General features: G+C 40.8%; 1 protein-coding gene across 1 annotated transcript in view; it reads left to right on the top strand.

Annotated features, from left to right (window-relative positions):
- Frl (formin-like protein) overlaps positions 1-13,494 on the top strand; it is a 370,619-nt gene extending 357,125 nt beyond the window's left edge. Inside the window, exon 21 of the mRNA XM_071689853.1 lies at positions 13,150-13,494. Coding sequence (XP_071545954.1) covers positions 13,150-13,359 — 210 coding nt within the window. The 3' untranslated portion in view covers positions 13,360-13,494. The remainder of the gene's footprint in view (positions 1-13,149) is intronic.
- Positions 13,495-17,381: the final 3,887 nt, after the last annotated feature.

Genomic DNA, 17,381 nt, shown 5'->3' with positions numbered 1-17,381 from the left:
AAATTATATGGGAGGGTATTGATTGAGAGGGTGAACACATGTACAGAGCATCAGATTGGGGAAGAGCAGTGTGGTTTCAGAAGTGGTAGTGGATGTGTGCATCAGGTGTTTGCTTTGAAGAATGTATGTGAGAAATACTGAGAAGAGCAAATGGATTTGTATGTAGCATTAATGGATCTGGAGAAGGCATATGATAGAGTTGATAGAGATGCTCTGTGGAAGCTATTAAGAATATATGGTGTGGGAGGCAACTTGTTAGAAGCAGTGAAAAGTTTTTATCGAGGATGTAAGGCATGTGTATGTGTAGGAAGAGAGGAAAGTGATTGGTGGTTCTCAGTGAATGTAGGTTTGCAGCAGGGGTAAGTGATGCCTCCATGGTTGTTTAATTTGTTTATGGATGGGGTTGTTAGGGAGGTGAATGCAGGAGTTTTGGAAAGAGGGGCAAGTATGCAGTCTGTTGTGGATGAGAGAGCTTGGGAAGTGAGTCAGTTGTTGTTCGCTGATGGTATAGCACTGGTGGCTGATTCCTGTGAGAAACTGCAGAAGCTGGTGACAGTTTGGTAAAGTGTGTGGAAGAAGAAAGTTAAGAGTAAATGTGAATAAGAGCAAGGTTATTAGGTACAGGAGGGTTGAGGGTCAAGTCAATTGGGAGGTAAGTTTAAATGGAGAAAAACTGGAGGAAGTGAAGTGTTTTAGATATCTGGGAGTGGATTTGGCAGCGGATGGAACCATGGAAAGGGAAGTGAATCATAGGGCATGGTAGGGGGCAAAAATTCTGGGAGCATTGAAGAATGTGTGTAAGTCGAGAACATTATCTCGGAAAGAAAAAGTGGGTATGTTTGAAGGAATAGTGGTTCCAGCAATGTTGTATAGTTGCGAGGAGTGGGCTGAGGATAGAGTTGTGCGCAGGTGGGTGGATGTGCTGGAAATGAGATGTTTGAGGACAATATGTGGTGTGAGGTGGTTTGATCGGGTAAGTAATAATAGGGTAAGAGAGATGTGCGGTAATAAAAAGAGTGTGGTTGAGAGAGCAGAAGAGGGTGTTTTGAAATGGTTTGGTCACATGGAGAGAATGAGTGAGGAGAGATTGACAAAGAGGGTATATGTGTCAGAGGTGGAGGGAACGAGAAGTGGGAGACCAAATTGGAGGTGGAAGAATGGAGTGAAAAAGATTTTGAGTGATCGGGTCCTGAACATGCAGGAGGGTGAAAGACGTGCAAGGAATAGAGTGAATTGGAATGATGTGGTATACCGGGGTCGACGTGCTGTCAATGGATTGAACCAGGGCATGTGAAGCATCTGGGGTAAACCATGGAAAGTTCTGTGGGGCCTGCATGTGGAAAGGGAGCTGTGGTTTCGGTGCATTATTACATGACAGCTAGAGACTGAGTGTGAACGAATGTGGCCTTTTTTGTCTTTTCCTAGCACTACCTCACACACATTAGGGGGTAGGGGGTTGTTATTTCATGTGTGGCGGGGTGGCGATGGGAATTAATAAGGGCAGACAGCATGAATTATGTACATGTGTAAATATGTATATGTCTGTGTGTGTGTATATATATATGTATACGTTGAGATATATAGATATGTATATGTGCATGTGTGGGCGTGTATGTATATACATGTGTATGTGGGTGGGTTGGGCCATTCTCTCGTTTGTTTCCTTGCACTACCTTGCTAACGCGGGAGACAGCAACAAAGCAAATTAAGTAAAAATTAAGGAATATATATATATTTTTTTATTTTTTATTATACTTTGTCGCTGTCTCCCGCGTTTGCAAGGTAGCGCAAGGAAACAGACGAAAGAAATGGCCCAACCCCCCCCATACACATGTATATACATACGTCCGCACACACAAATATACATACCTACACAGCTTTCCATGGTTTACCCCAGACGCTTCACATGCCTTGATTCAATCCACTGACAGCACGTCAACCCCGGTATACCACATCGCTCCAATTCACTCTATTCCTTGCCCTCCTTTCACCCTCCTGCATGTTCAGGCCCCGATCACACAAAATCTTTTTCACTCCATCTTTCCACCTCCAATTTGGTCTCCCTCTTCTCCTCGTTCCCTCCACCTCCGACACATATATCCTCTTGGTCAATCTTTCCTCACTCATTCTCTCCATGTGCCCAAACCACTTCAAAAATATATATATATATATATATATATATATATATATATATATATATATATATATATATATATATATATATATCATTGTATACATATATATATATACACACTGACATATACATATATACACATGTACATAATTCATACTGTCTGCCCTTATTCATTCCCGTTGCCACCCTGCCACACATGAAATGAAAACCCCCTCCCCCCACATCTGCGCGAGGTAGCGCTAGGAAAGACAACTAAGGCCACATTTGTTCACACTCAGTCGCTAGCTGTCATGTATAATGCACTGAAACCACAGCTCCCTTTCCACATCCAGGCCCCAAAGAACTTTCCATGGTTTACCCCAGATGCTTCACATGCCCTGGTTCAATCCATTGACAGCACGTCGACCCCAGTATACCATATCGTTCCAATTCACTCTATTCCTTGCACGCCTTTCATCCTCCTGCATGTTCAGGACCCGCTTACTCAAAATCTTCTTCACCTCTGACACATATATCCTCTTTGTCAATCTTTCCTCACTCATTCTCTCCATTTGACCAAACCATTTCAAAACACCCTCTGCTGCTCTCTCAACCACACTCTTTTTATTACCACACATCTCTCTTACCCTTTCATTACTTACTTGATCAAACCACATCACACCACATATTGTCTTCAAACATCTCATTTCCAGCACATCCACCCCCTCCACACAACTCTATCTATAGCCCACGCCTCGCAATTATATAACATTGTTGGAACCACTATTCCTTCAAACATACCCATTTTTGCTTTCCAAGATAACGTTCTCAATTTCCACACATTTTTCACCGCTCCCAGAACTTTCACCCCCCTCCACCACCCTATGATTCACTTCCGGGAGGTAGCCCAAGGAAACAGACGAAAGAATGGCCCAACCCACCCACATACACGTATATACATACACATCCACACACACACATAAACATACCTATACATTTCAACGTATTCATATATATACATACACAGACATATACATATATAACATATGTACATAACTCATACTTGCTGCCTTTATTCATTCCCGTCCTCACACCACCACACATGAACTGACAACCCCTTTCGCCCCGCATGCGTGTGAGGTATCGCTAGGAAAAGACAACAAAGGCTACATTTGTTCACACTCAGTCTCTAGCTGTCATGTATAATGCACCGAAACCATACCTTCCTTTCCACATCTAGGCCCCACAGAACTTTCCATGGTTTACCCCAGATGCTTCACATGCCCTGGATCAATCCATTGACAGCACATCAACCCTGATATACCATATCATTCCAATTCACTCTATTCCTTGCACGCCTTTCACCCTCCTGCATGTTCAGGACCAGCTTACTCAAAATCTTTTTCACTACATCTTTCCACCTCCAATTTGGTCTTCCACTTCTCCTCGTTCCCTCAACCTCTGACACATATATCCTCTTTGTCAATCTGTCCTCACTCATTCTCTCCATGTGACCAAACCCTCTTCTGCTCTCTCAACCACACTTTTTTTATTACCACACATCTCTCTTACCCTTTCATTACTTACTCAATCAAACCACCTCACACCACATATTGTCATCAAACATATCATTTCCAACACACCCGCCCTCTTCTGCACAACCCTGCTTGTAGCCCTCGCCTTGCAACCATATAACATTGTTGGCACCACTGTTTCTTCAAACATACCCATTTTTGCTTTCTGAGATAATGTTCTTGCCTTCCACACATTTTTGAATGTTCCCAGAACTTTCGCCCCCTCCACCACCCTGTGACTCACTTCCGCTTCTATGGTTCCATCTGCTGCCAAAGTCACTCCCAGATATCTAAAACACTTCACTTCCTCCAGTTTTTCTCCATTCAGACTTACCTCCCACTTGATTTGTCCCTCAACCCTACTCTACCTTCTTCTGCTTCTATCAGCTTCTGCAGTTTCTTACCCGAATCAGCCACCAGTGCTGTATCATCAGGCAAACAACAACTGATTTGCTTCCCAAGCCCTCTCATCCACAACAGACTGCATACTTGTCCCTCTCTCCAAAACTCTTGCATTCACCTTCCTAGCAACCCCATCCATAAACAAATTAAACAACCATGGAGACATCACGCACCCCTGCCGCAAAACCAACAGTCACTGAGAACCAATCACTTTCCTCTCTTCCTACGTACACATGCCTTACATCCTTGATAAAAACTTTTCACTGCTTCCAGCAACTTATCTCCCACACCATATACTCTTAATACCTTCCACAGAGCATCTCTATCAACTCTATCATATGCCTTCTCCAGATCCATAATTGCTACATACAAATCCATTTGTTTTTTTAAAGTATTTCTCACATACATTCTTCAAAACAAACACCTGATCCACACATCCTCTACCACCTGTGAAACCACACTGCTCTTCTCCAATCTGATATTCTGTACATGCCTTCTACCTCTCAATCAATACCCTCCCATATAATTTTCCAGCAGTACTCAACAAACTTATATACCTCTGTAATTTTAACACTCACCTTTATCCCCTTTGCCTTTGTACAATGGCACTATCATGCATTTCGCCAATCCTCAGGCACTTCACCATGAGAAATACATATATTGAATATCCTCACCAACCAGTCAACAACATAGTCACCCCCTTTTTTTAATAAATTCCGCTTCAATACCATCCAAACCTGCTGCCCTGCCTGGCTTTTATCTTCCGCAAAGCTTTCACTACTTCTCTGTTTACTAAATCATTCTCCCTGACCCTCTCACTTTGCGCACCACCTCGAACAAAACACCCTGTATCTGCCACTCTATCATCTAACACATTAAAAAAGGGATGACTGTATTGCTGACTGGTTGGTGAGGATATTCAATGCATGTATGGCTCATGGTGAAGTGCCTAAGGATTGGCAGAATGCTTGCATAGTGCCATTGTAGAAAGGCAAAGGGGATAAAGGTGAGTGCTCAAATCACAGAGGTATAAGTTTGTTGAGTATTCCTGGGAAATTATATGGGAGGGTATTTATTGAGAGGGTGAAGGCATGTACAGAGCATCAGATTGGGGAAGACCAGTGTGGTTTTAGAAGTGGTAGAGGATGTGTGGATCAGGTGTTTGCTTTGAAGAATGTATGTGAGAAATACTTAGAAAACCAGATGGATTTGTATGTAGCATTTATGGATCTGGAGAAGAGAAAAAACAGATGGATTTACATGTAGCATTTATGGATCTGGAGAAGGCATATGATAGAATTGATTGAGATGCTCTGTGGAAGGCATTAAGAATATATGGTGTGGGAGGCAAGTTGCTAAAAGCAGTGAAAAGTTTTTGTCGAGGATGTAAGGCATGCGTATGAGTAGGAAGAGAGGAAAGTGATTGGTTCTCAGTGAATGTCAGTTTTGCGGCAGGGGTTCGTGATATCTCCATGGTTGTTTAATTTGTTTATGGATGGGGTTGTTAGGGAGGTGGATGCAAGAGTTTTGGAAAGAGGGGCAAGTATGCAGTCTGTTGTGGATGAGAGGGCTTGGGAAGTGAGTCAGTTGTTGTTCGCTGATGATACAGCCCTGGTGGCTGACTCGGGTGAGAAATTGCAGAAGCTGGTGACTGAGTTTGGTAAAGTGTTTTAAAGAAGAAAGCTGAGAGTAAATGTGATTAAAAGCAAGGTTATTAGGTACAGTAGGGTTGAGGGACAAGTCAATTGGGAGGTAAGTTTGAATGGAGAAAAACTGGAGAAAGTGAAGTGTTTTAGATATCTGGGAGTGGATTTGGTGGCAGATGGAACCATGGAAACGGAAGTGAGTCATAGGGTGGGGGAGGGGGCAACAATTCTGGGAGCGTTGAAGAATGTGTGGAAGTCGAGAACATTATCTTGGAAAGCAAAAGTGGGTATGTTTGAAGGAATAGTGGTTCCAAGAATGTTGTATGGTTGTGAGGTGTGGGCTATGGATAGAGTTGTGCGCAGATGGATGGATGTGCTGGAAATGAGATGTTTGAGGACAATATGTGGTGTGAGGCGGTTTGATCGAGTAAGTAATGAAAGGGTAAGAGAGATCAGTGGTAATAAAAAGAATGTGGTTGAGAGAACAGAAGAGGGTGTATTGAAATGTTTTTGTCACATGGAGAGAATGAGTGAGGAAAGATTGACAGAGGATATATGTGTCAGAGGCGGAGGGAACGAGGAGAAGTCGGAGAACAAATTGGAAGTGAAGGGATGGAGTGAAAAAGGTTTTGAGTGATCGGGGCCTGAACATGCAGGAGGGTGAAAGGCGTGCAAGGAATTGGGTGAATTGGAACGATGTGGTATACCGGGGTTGATGTGCTGTCAATGGATTGAACCAGGGCATATGAAGCATCTGGGGTAAACCATGGAAGTTTAGTGGGGCCTGGATATGGAAAGGGAGCTGTGGTTTCGGTGCATTATACATGACAGCTAGAGACTGAGTGTGAACGAATGTGGCCTTTGTTGTCTTTTCCTAGCGCTACCTCGCTCACATACAGGGGAAGGGGTTGTCATTGCATGTGTGGCAGGGTGGTGACAGGAATGAATAAAGACAGCAAGTATGAATTATGTACATGTATATATATGTGTATGCCTGTGTATTTATATGTATATATACATTGAAATATGTAGGTATGTCTAAGTGTGTGTCTGGACGTGTATGTATATACATGTGTATGTGGGTGGGTTGGGCCATTCTTTCGTCTGTTTTCTTGCGGTACCTTGCTAACACGGGAGACAGCGACAAAATATGATAAGATTAATATATTCATTAATTTATTTATTATACTTTGTCCTGTCTCCAGCGTTAGCGAGGTAGCGCAAGGAAACAGACAAAAGAATGGCCCCACCAATCCACATACACATGTATATACATACATATCCACACACGTACATATACATACCTATACATCTCAATGTATACATATATATACACACACAGACAAATACATATATGCACAGGTACATAATTCATACTGTCTGCCCTTATTCATTCCCGTTGCCACCCCACCACACATGAAATAACAACCCCCTCTCCCCGCATGTTTGCGAGGTAGTGCTAGGAAAAGACAACAAAGGCCACATTCGTTCACACTCAGTCTCTAGTTGTCATGTATAATGCACCGAAACCATAGCTCCCTTTCCACATCCAGGCCCCACAAAAGTTTCCATGGTTTACCCCAGACACTTCACATGCCCTGGTTCAATCCATTGACAGCACGTCGACCCCAGGTATACCACACTGTTCCAATTCACTCTATTCCTTGCATGCCATTCACCCTCCTGCATGTTCAGGCCCTGATCGCTCAAAATCATTTTCACCCCATCTTTCCACCTCCAGTTTGGGCTCCCACTTCTCCTCGTTCCTTCCACCTCTGACACATATATCCTCTTGGTCAATCTTTCCTCACTCATTCTCTCCATGTGACCAAACCATTTCAAAACACCGTCTTCTGCTCTCTCAACCACTCTTTATTACCACACATTTCTCTTACCCTTTCCTTACTTACTCGATCAAACCACCTCACACCACATATTGTCCTCATACATCTCATTTCCAACAAATCTTTCTTCCTCCACACAACTCTATCTATAGGCCACGTCTCGCAACCTTTTATCATTGTTGGAACCACTATTCCTTCAAACATACCCATTTTTTGCTCTCCGAGATAATGTTGTCGCCTTCCATACATTCTTCAATGCTCCCAGAACTTTCGCCCCCTCCCCCACCCTGTAACTCACTTCCGTTTCCATGGTTCCATCCGCTGCCAAGTACACTCCAAGTTATCTATAACACTTAACTCCTCCAGTTTTTCTCCTTTCAAACTTACCTCCCAATTGACTTGTCCCTCAACCCTACTGTACCTAATAACCTTGCTTTTATTCCCATTTACTCTCAGCTTTCTTCTTTCACACACTTTACCAATCTCAGTCACCAACTTCTGGAGTGTTTCTCACCCGAATCAGCCACCAGCGTTGTATCATCAGTGAACAACGACTGACTCACTTCCCAAGTCCTCTCATTCACAACAGACTGCATACTTGCCCCTCTCTCCAAAACTCTTGCATTCACCTCCCTAACAACCCCATCCATAAACAAATTAAACAACCATGGAGACATCAAGCACCCCTGCCGCAAACAGACATTCACTGGGAACCAATCACTTTCCTCTCTTCCTACTAATACACATGCCTTACTTCCTTGATAAAAACTTTTCACTGCTTCTAGCAATTTGCCTCCCACACCATATACTCTTAATACCTTCCACAGAGCATCTCCATCAACTGAAGCTGGTGACTGAGTTTGGTAAAGTGTGTGAAATAAGAAAGCTAAGAGTAAATGTGAATAAGAGCAAGGTTATTAGGTTCGGTAGGGTTGAGGGACAAGTAAATTGGGAGGTAAGTTTGAATGGAGAAAACCTGGAGGAAGTGAAGTATTTTAGATATCTGGAAGTGGATTTAGCAGTGGATGGGACCATGGAAGTGGAAGTGAGTCACAGGGTGATGGAGGGAGCAAAGATTCTGGGAGCATTGAAAAATGTGTGGAAGGTGAGAGCGTTATCTCGGAGAACAAAAATGGGTATATTTGAAGGAGTAGTGGTTCCACCAGTGTTATATGTTTGTGAGGCATGGACTGTAGACAGGGTTGTGCGGAGGAGGGTGAATGTGTTGGAAATGAAATGTTTGATGACAATATGTAGTGTGAGGTGGTTTGATCGAGTAAGTAATGAAAGGATAAGAGAGATATGATGTGGTAATAAAAAGAGTGTTGTTGAGAGAGCAGAAGAGGGTGTATTGAAATGGTGTGGTCACATGGAGAGAATAAGTGAGGAAAGATTGACATAGCGGATATATGTGTCAGAGGTGGAGGGAACGAGGAGAAGCGGGAAACCAAATTGGAAGTGGAAGGATGGAATGAAAAAGATTGAGCAATTGGGGCCTGAACATACAGGAGGGTGAAAGGTGTGCAAGGAATAGAGTGAATTGGAACGATGTGCTATACCAGGGTCGACGTGCTGTCAATGGATTGAACCAGGGCAGGTGAAGCGTCTGGGTAAGCCATGGAAAGTTTTGTTGGGTCTGGATGTGAAAAGTGAACTGTGGTTTTGATGCATTATACATGACAGCTAGAGACTGAGTGTCAACAAATGTGGCCTTTGTTGTCTTTTCCTAGTGCTACCTCATGTGCATGCAGGGGAAGGGGGTTGTCATTTCATGTGTGTCGGGGTGGCGACGGGAATGAATGAATATATATACACACACAGACATATACATATATACATATGTACATAATTTATACTGTCTGCCTTTATTCATTCACATCGCCACCTCGCCACACATGAAATAACAACCCCCTCCCCCCTCATGCGCGCGAGGTAGCGTTAGGAAAAGACAACAAAGGCCACATTCTTTCACACTCAGTCTCTAGCTGTCATGTAATAATGCACCGAAACCACAGCTACCTTTCCACATTCAGGCCCCACAGAACATTCCATGGTTTACCCCAGACACCTCACATGCCCTGGTTCAATCCATTGACAGCATGTCGACTCCAGTATACCACATCGTTCCAATTCACCCAGTTCCTTGCACGCCTTTCACCCTCCTGCATGTTCAGGCCCCTATCACTCAAAATCTTTTTCACTTCATCTTTCCACCTCCAATTTGGTCTCCTACTTCTCCTCATTCCCTCCATCTCTGACACATATATCCTCTTTGTCAATCTGTCCTCACTCATTCTCTCCATGTGACCAAACCATTTCAAAACACCGTCTTCTGCTCTCTCAACCACACTCTTTTTATTACCACACATCTCTCTTACCGTATTGTAACTTACTCGATCAAACCACCTCAAACCACATATTGTCTTCAAACATCTCATTTCCAGCACATCCACCCTCCTCCGCATAACTCTATCTATAGCCCATGCCTTGCAACCATATAACATTGTTGGAACCACTATTCCTTCAAACATACCCATTTTTACTTTCCAAGATAATGTTCTCGACTTCCACACATTCTTCAACGCTCCCAGAACTTTCGCCCCCTCCCCCACCCTATGATTCACTTTCGCTTCCATGGTTCCATCCGCTGCCAAATCCACTCCCTGATATCTAAAACACTTCACTTCCTCCAGTTTATCTCCATTCAAACTTACCTCCCAATTGACTTGTCCCCCATCCCTACTGTACCAAATAACCTTGTTCTTATTCACATTTGCTCTCAGCTTTCTTCTTTCACATATATATGTATTTATCCTGGGGATTGGGGAGAAAGAATACTTCCCATGTATTCCCTGTGTGTTGTAGAAGGCGACTAAAAGGGAAGGGAGTGGGGGGGGGCTGGAAATCTTCCCCTCTTGTTTTTCATTTTCCAAAAGAAGGAACAGAGAAGGGAGCCAAGTGAGGATATTCCCTCAAAGGCTCAGTCTTCTGTTCTTAATGCTACCTCGCTAATGCAGGAAATGGTGAATAGTTTAAAAGAAAAAAAAATATGTTGAAGAACTATAGAATGTTTTTAGATGATAGGGTGGCAGATGTGTGGTGTTTGGATCAGTGAGATATGTGAAGTGAGAGAGTCACAGCAAGTGGTTTGGTGAAAAGAGAAGTTAGTAAAAAACTTGCATCATATGAAGTGCGAGGGATTGCCATTGGCAGCCTCAGTAAAGGTAGTGACTGTGTTGTTGATTGGTTAGTTAGGATCTTTAATGTAAGTATGGTTCATGGAGAGGTATTTGGGAATTGGTAGGATGCTTGTATGGTGCCAGTAAATATAAGCAAGGGGTACAAAAGTGAGTGTTCAGATTACAGAGGTATAAGTTTGTTGATTATACTTGGTAAGTTCTATGGTTGAGGGGTGATTGAGAGAGTGCTGGCATGCACAGAGCATCAGACTGGGGAGGAACAATGTGGCTTAAGGAAAGGTAGAAGGTATGGGGACCAGTTGCATTCTATGAAGAATCTGTTTGAGAAATACTCAGAGAAACAGAAGAATGTATGTGTTGTTTGTAGATCTGGGAGGAGCATGTGACAAGGTTGATAGAGAAGTTGCAAGTATTTGGTGTTGGAGGAAACCTATGAGAAGCAGAGAAAGGTTTTTATCATGAGAGTAAGGCATGTGTTCAAGAAGTTAGAGAGGATGGTAAGTGATTCCAGGTGAAGGTGGGTCTGTGGCATTGATGTGTGATATCACCATGGCTGTTTAATCTGTTTATGGATAGGGTGGAGAGGGAGCTGAATGCAAAGGATCTTGAAGAGATGGGCAGGTCTGCAGTCTGTCAGGGCTAGCAGGGTTTGGGAGGTGAGTCAGTTGTTATTTGCTGATATCACAGTGTTGGTGAGAGATTTGAGTGAGAAACTGCAGAAGCTGGTGTCTGAGTTTGGGAGGGTGTGTGAAAGTGGAACGCTGAGAATAAATGTAAACAAAAGCATGGTTATTAAGTCTAGCAGAGGAGAAAGGCAGGTGAAGTGTGAGCTTGAATGGGGAGAACTTAGAAGGATTGAAGTGTTTTAGATACCTTAGAGTGAACATGCGGTACTTGGAACCATAGGAACTGAAGTGAGCCTGTAGGTTAGGTGAATGAGGGGTTACAGCTTCTGGGCACTTTGAAGAATGTGTGGAAAGAGAGGTCACTGTCTGTAAGGGCAAAGATGGGATGTTTTGATAGTATGGTAGTCCTGATGATGTTGAATGTATGTAAGGTGTAGGGCCCTAGATGATGAAATATAGAAGAGGGTGAATGTGTTGGAAATTAGATGTTTGAGGATATATATGGTGTAAGGAGGGTTCATTGAGTAAGTAATGACATGGGTAAGAGAGAGGTGTGTTAGGAAGAAGAGTATGTATAATAGAGCTGAAGAGGGTGTGCTGAAATGGTTTGGATATATGGAGAGGATGTGTGAGGATAGGTTGGAAGAAATAACGAAAAGGGGGAACTAAAGAGGGGGTTGAAAGATGGAGTGAAAGAAACTTTTAGTGTTCATGGCTTTATCAGCTGGAGGGTACAAGGCATTTAAGGGATGAAGTGAATTGTAGTCTTTTTGTATACAGTAGGCTGAACCAGGCCATATGAAGTGGTCAAGGGAAACCCTGGGGCCTCACAAATGTAAAACTCTCTCCCTGTAAAGTACAAGTGGGTAATTACAGGAAGACCTGTTGGGAGTATGGTTGTGGATGGGCATTGGTTTCAGTTAATAGAGAGGAAAGATGAGCAAATAAGACCATTCTTCATCTCCTCCTGGCTTTACCTCACTAACATGAAAAATGTTAAGTACAAAAACAATATCATTTTTGTTATTATTATTATTAGTAGTAGTAGTAACTTTATTTGTTGTAGTTGTTTAATTAATAAAAGTTTGTTTTCCAGTAGTGTAATTAACTTGCAAGCATTGATGATATTATGAAATGTAAGTAGATTGCATCAACACAATCACTTTGCAGTCAGGAATAGTACATTTTCTTGTCTTACAACGCTAACTCAGAGAGAAGCACAATCAGATGGTTGTGCCCGGAGTTAGTAGGGCAGTGCTGTAAATGAAGAATGTATGTAACTCCACATGATAAAAACTTCAACAAGGATTAGCTCTTACAAACCATCTTGTTTTAAGATGTTTAAAATTGAACTTGTTAGAGATTGGGACCATGCATACTGCAAAATCGTATTGTATCAGTAAAAGATACAAGGATATCGAAGCCTTTCTGGGTTATCATCAAGAGGTAAGGTGATTTGATCCCTATAAGGGACTTTTTTTTCCTGTAGTTTGGCAAAATATTACTAAGGATTGTTGGGATGATATGTATCTTACTAAAGCTGTTTGTTGTTGGAGTGGTACTTTTCAGTTTGGCCCATGAATGGCAATATCCTGGTCGCTGCTTGGTGCAGGGAAATCATTCCAGTTAGTAGCTCAAACACAGAAAGATGTTTCACTTAACAAAACTTATGACTCTTATGATTTTGGTGCGTCAAATTCTGTATAACTTTGATATTATGTTCTAAGTCATTTCTTTATTTTAGGAGGCCATAATGAGTGAGATGAAAGCTCGTGGTGTGGTTGCTGATAAGAGACTTCTTTCCCAAGAGGATGTTTACCATGGCGCTCTGGAAGATATCCTAATTGGACTGAAAAATGAACCATACCGACGTGCTGATGCTGTCCGGAGAAGTCAGCGCAAGAGGAATGAAAATGTGAGGCTGTCTCACACTTTAGATGATATGGAATTTTGAAAACTGTTTTGTGATTGAATTTCACAAATTTATTCAAGAACTTAAATTTCGTTGATGATTAACTGCTGTGACTTGTGATACCTCATGTACAAAACCATGCAGTGAAGAATATAGAATGACCATCATTGTGATGAGCCTCACTCCAGTGCAATATGATGTATGAGTGTAGATAAAGTTGATTTTATGGAATTTACACATGGATGTTGCATATCATAATGTGAGTCATTTCCTTTAATACCTTAACCAGATTTACAGAAACCCACAAATTTAGTGATGAAGCTTATAAACTGAAACACTGGTATACAGGATTTTATATACTTGTATTAACATTATGTTGGTTATAAATCTTCACTGTTTGCAGATCATAGAAATTCAAACTTTAATAATACAAAGGTGAATGTTACATATGTATAGATTGCAATTTCTTATTAGGCACATCTTGCATTCCATCATTCTAAACTACTATATTATGCAGGTTACATTGCAAACTTTTATTTTGTTTACTGCTTTGTTTATGGATCTGAGTTAAACTTCATTGAATATGTATGGAAATAAGGCATTCCATAAGTACATTCAGAATGTATAAGAATTCACACAGAGGCATGAAGTTGGAGTGAGAATATCACCTGATTAATTTTGAAATTCATTTGTGTGTCCATAGGAAAAGGCCAGTATTCATTCTTTTATTATTAATGATTTTTCATGGATCTTTTCTGAAATGAGAACACCATGACTCCATGGTGATGTTAAGCTCACAGATAGAAGTTACTCACACTCCTGAAATGCTGAAAGATGAATCGTATTTCGAGTGATCTCTTTAATAATCTAGAGCTTAAATTTGCCTTATGAGTAATCTCCAGTATATATAAAGGCATAAGTGAAATATTCTTGAGCAATTCTTGAATTATCTTATCTCTACATGGTATTACAGAATGAAACACTTGTATATTAGATCTGATTGATGTAGTGTTACATGTAATTTATTTATTTCAATGTTCCATGACAAGTTTTTAAGAATTTTTCAAGGATGTGAGTGTTGCATGAAAATGGTATATATTTCTTTTTCAGGATGGAAAAATTTATTGATAAATCTGTGAAAGGAATACTACTACCCTTTGCTTGAAAAGGGCTTTAAAGTCTCCTCCAGTCAGAGATGGGGAGGTACAGTATACTGTTCTACCCATTATCATGATTATAATTATCACTATGATTAGTTTCTGAGGATTGTTAATGGGAATATTTTGACTGGAGCATACCTGTAATAGTACGTACATTGTTAGAATTTTTGCAAGTTGGTTTACAAGACAAATGTTTGGATGAAATAAAAGCCCCTTTTTAATGATGGCTAGGCTAAGGTTGGAGGAGACTTACTTTTTGCTTTCAGAAAAAAGTTTCTTCTGCTTTTTGTTTGGTGATTAGATAAATATATCTGCTGTTTTTGATTAGTTACCTACTGGCCAACAGTAAATGAAGTAGGAAAGTCATCATAATATAGATTGCAAACATCTTTGTACTTTATGCAGAAATAAGATTTATGCCCCTATTTCTGAGCCTGAAGGCAAGCTGATGGCATTGTAGCTTAGAAATCTTGACCAGACATAATATTTTGAGATATATAATATATTTCACCCAAGAATCGTAGTGCCCCAAAGCCACCACACATGACCTTTCACTGGTAGTTTGCCTAATCTCAACATTAGTTTTCAGCGTCTTATTTGAAGATTACTCTGTATGCCAGTAGTCAGAATGTTTTCGTTCAGCATTGTAGTTACATCAGAATAGAGATTAGGCTTTCCTGTTGGAGAGGGAGGTGATTGAATGCCTTTCCATCTTTTGTCTTTATGGAGTGCAGGTTTAGACTTGGACAGAGGTACTTCTCCATCCCTTTTGTGCAGGGTGGCTGTGCTGTACATGTTCTGAGCAAGTAAATTTACAAAGTGCGAGGCAGTCTTGTAATTTAACTACTTTATAATGCATGTTTTGCTCTTAAGGCATTTAACAGTTAAGCATGTGAATAGTATAACAAAGGATGATAACCTTCAAGAGCAAGTCAACTAACCCCTCATGGATTTTAAAGGGGGGAGATTAAGTGATATTCAGATGCCATTCTTTTCCTAGCCGGCAGTGACAAATATACCAGCATAGGAATACCTAAGCTGAATATCGGAATCCTAGAGAGGTAAGAATCTTAGTCACCAGGTCCCAGATCTTGCAGGAATGGTGAATATAAACATGCTTTGTATAATGGAGAGTAAAAATATAGGTAATTGTAATTGGCTGGTTTACATGTTAATGCAGTAGATTGATTATAACCAGCATATGTGTGCTTGTGTAGTCATGTGGAGCAATCACCAAGGCCAAATGAGGCACAGCAAATGGATCCCATTGCCATATTCGCTTTTAATTGAAACTTTTCACTTGCTCAAAAGATTTCATAGAAATTAGAAAGTCATGATGCTTGTTTTTGGATTTGATTTGCTTTGATCTGTTTATCCCAGGACTGGGCTTAGGGTTCCCTGTATATACCTAGATGAGGGGGCTAATCCTATAGTAAGAGCATTTGTATGTTACTTTGCTGTTACCACATATCATGCTAAGCTGTCACCAGGATGAAGATTTGGTATACTTTAAGCAAAATCTGGTAGCAACTGTGTTTAAGATTTGCATGTCAAATTACTTTAAATTGGCTGTTTCTCATTTTTTACTCATTCATCATTTACTTGTGTAATGAGGTAGCACTTGGAAGAGATGAAGAACTACCTCAATTGTTCACATCCTCTCCATAGCTAAGCCCCACAGACATTTTTGTGTTTACCATAGACAGATGCTCCCCGACATATATCCAAGTTTTGTTCTGACGGACTGATCGGATTTCGAAATGGATGTAAGTCGGATGTATGAGAGCTTGACGTTTAGAATTCATATGCTTGTACAGCATTCTTTTATCCTACTCAGTTTCTATCATGATTATCGCGTTACCAGCTTCATTATATGATTCTGAGGTTTCCTTTTAACTTTTATGTAACATTCATTAGTTCTAGAATTGATTCATCTAAACTTTCAACGAACTTTTTGGCAACTCCTTCATCAGCACTTGCTGCTTCACCTGTGACTCGAACTTTGTGCAAGGCTATATCTTCTTTTAGATCTGTTGAACCAACCATGACTTGCTGTGAAGTTTTCAATGTAATTCCCTCCATTTCGCTCTTTCAGAGTTTCAAAAAGACTTTTAGCCTTTATCTGAATTGTTAGTAATTTTAGTGGTAAACATTTTTGACTTTGATCTTCTATCCACATCGTCAATAACTTTTCCGTTTCGTGGATGGGCCCTCGTCATTGGTTTGTTATTATCGCAGGCTTCATACTTGCCAAATCTTCCATTGCTTCACGTATTTTTTCTTTGCCCTTTAGAATTGTGGATACTGTCAAATGGGACAACTGTAGATCATGGGCAATTACATTAACTTTTTTTCCTCCTACATATCTGATGATTACCTTCATTTTCAATTCCACATTGAGCATTTTCATTGGCTTCTTGTCAGGTTTATCAACATGTGATGAGTTTTTTGCTCTTGCTCATCATCTTTTTTGGAGTCTGATAAAAAATGGATTGATCCAGCATGAAAATTTGTTAGATTCATTTGAATAATACATACTTACTGAATGGTAATTGAGAGCGAGAACTGAGAGAGATATGATGTACACAATTCTGGAATTGTCTGACATTCTTTATCATATGCATGCAGCCGTTAGCAGTGGTGGACGTTTGACCAAGCTTGATTTTTATACTTACATATTTTTTTTATATATTTTTTTCTGATCATAGGTAAGAATGGTTGTGAGTCATATAGGTTATAAGTCAGGTAGCATCATAGAATTTTTATTATTATTATCATTATTGTTATTTATTCATTAAATCATCCCTGGGGATAGGGGATAAAGAATACTTCTCATATTTTTTTTTTCAAAAGAAGGAACAGAGAAGGGGGCCAGGTGAGGATATTCCCTCAAAGGCCCAGTCC

The sequence above is a fragment of the Panulirus ornatus genome, chromosome 47, assembly GCF_036320965.1.
Source record: "Panulirus ornatus isolate Po-2019 chromosome 47, ASM3632096v1, whole genome shotgun sequence".
In the NCBI taxonomy this organism is placed as follows: domain Eukaryota; kingdom Metazoa; phylum Arthropoda; class Malacostraca; order Decapoda; family Palinuridae; genus Panulirus; species Panulirus ornatus.
This window is presented reverse-complemented; position numbering and strand designations above follow the sequence as displayed.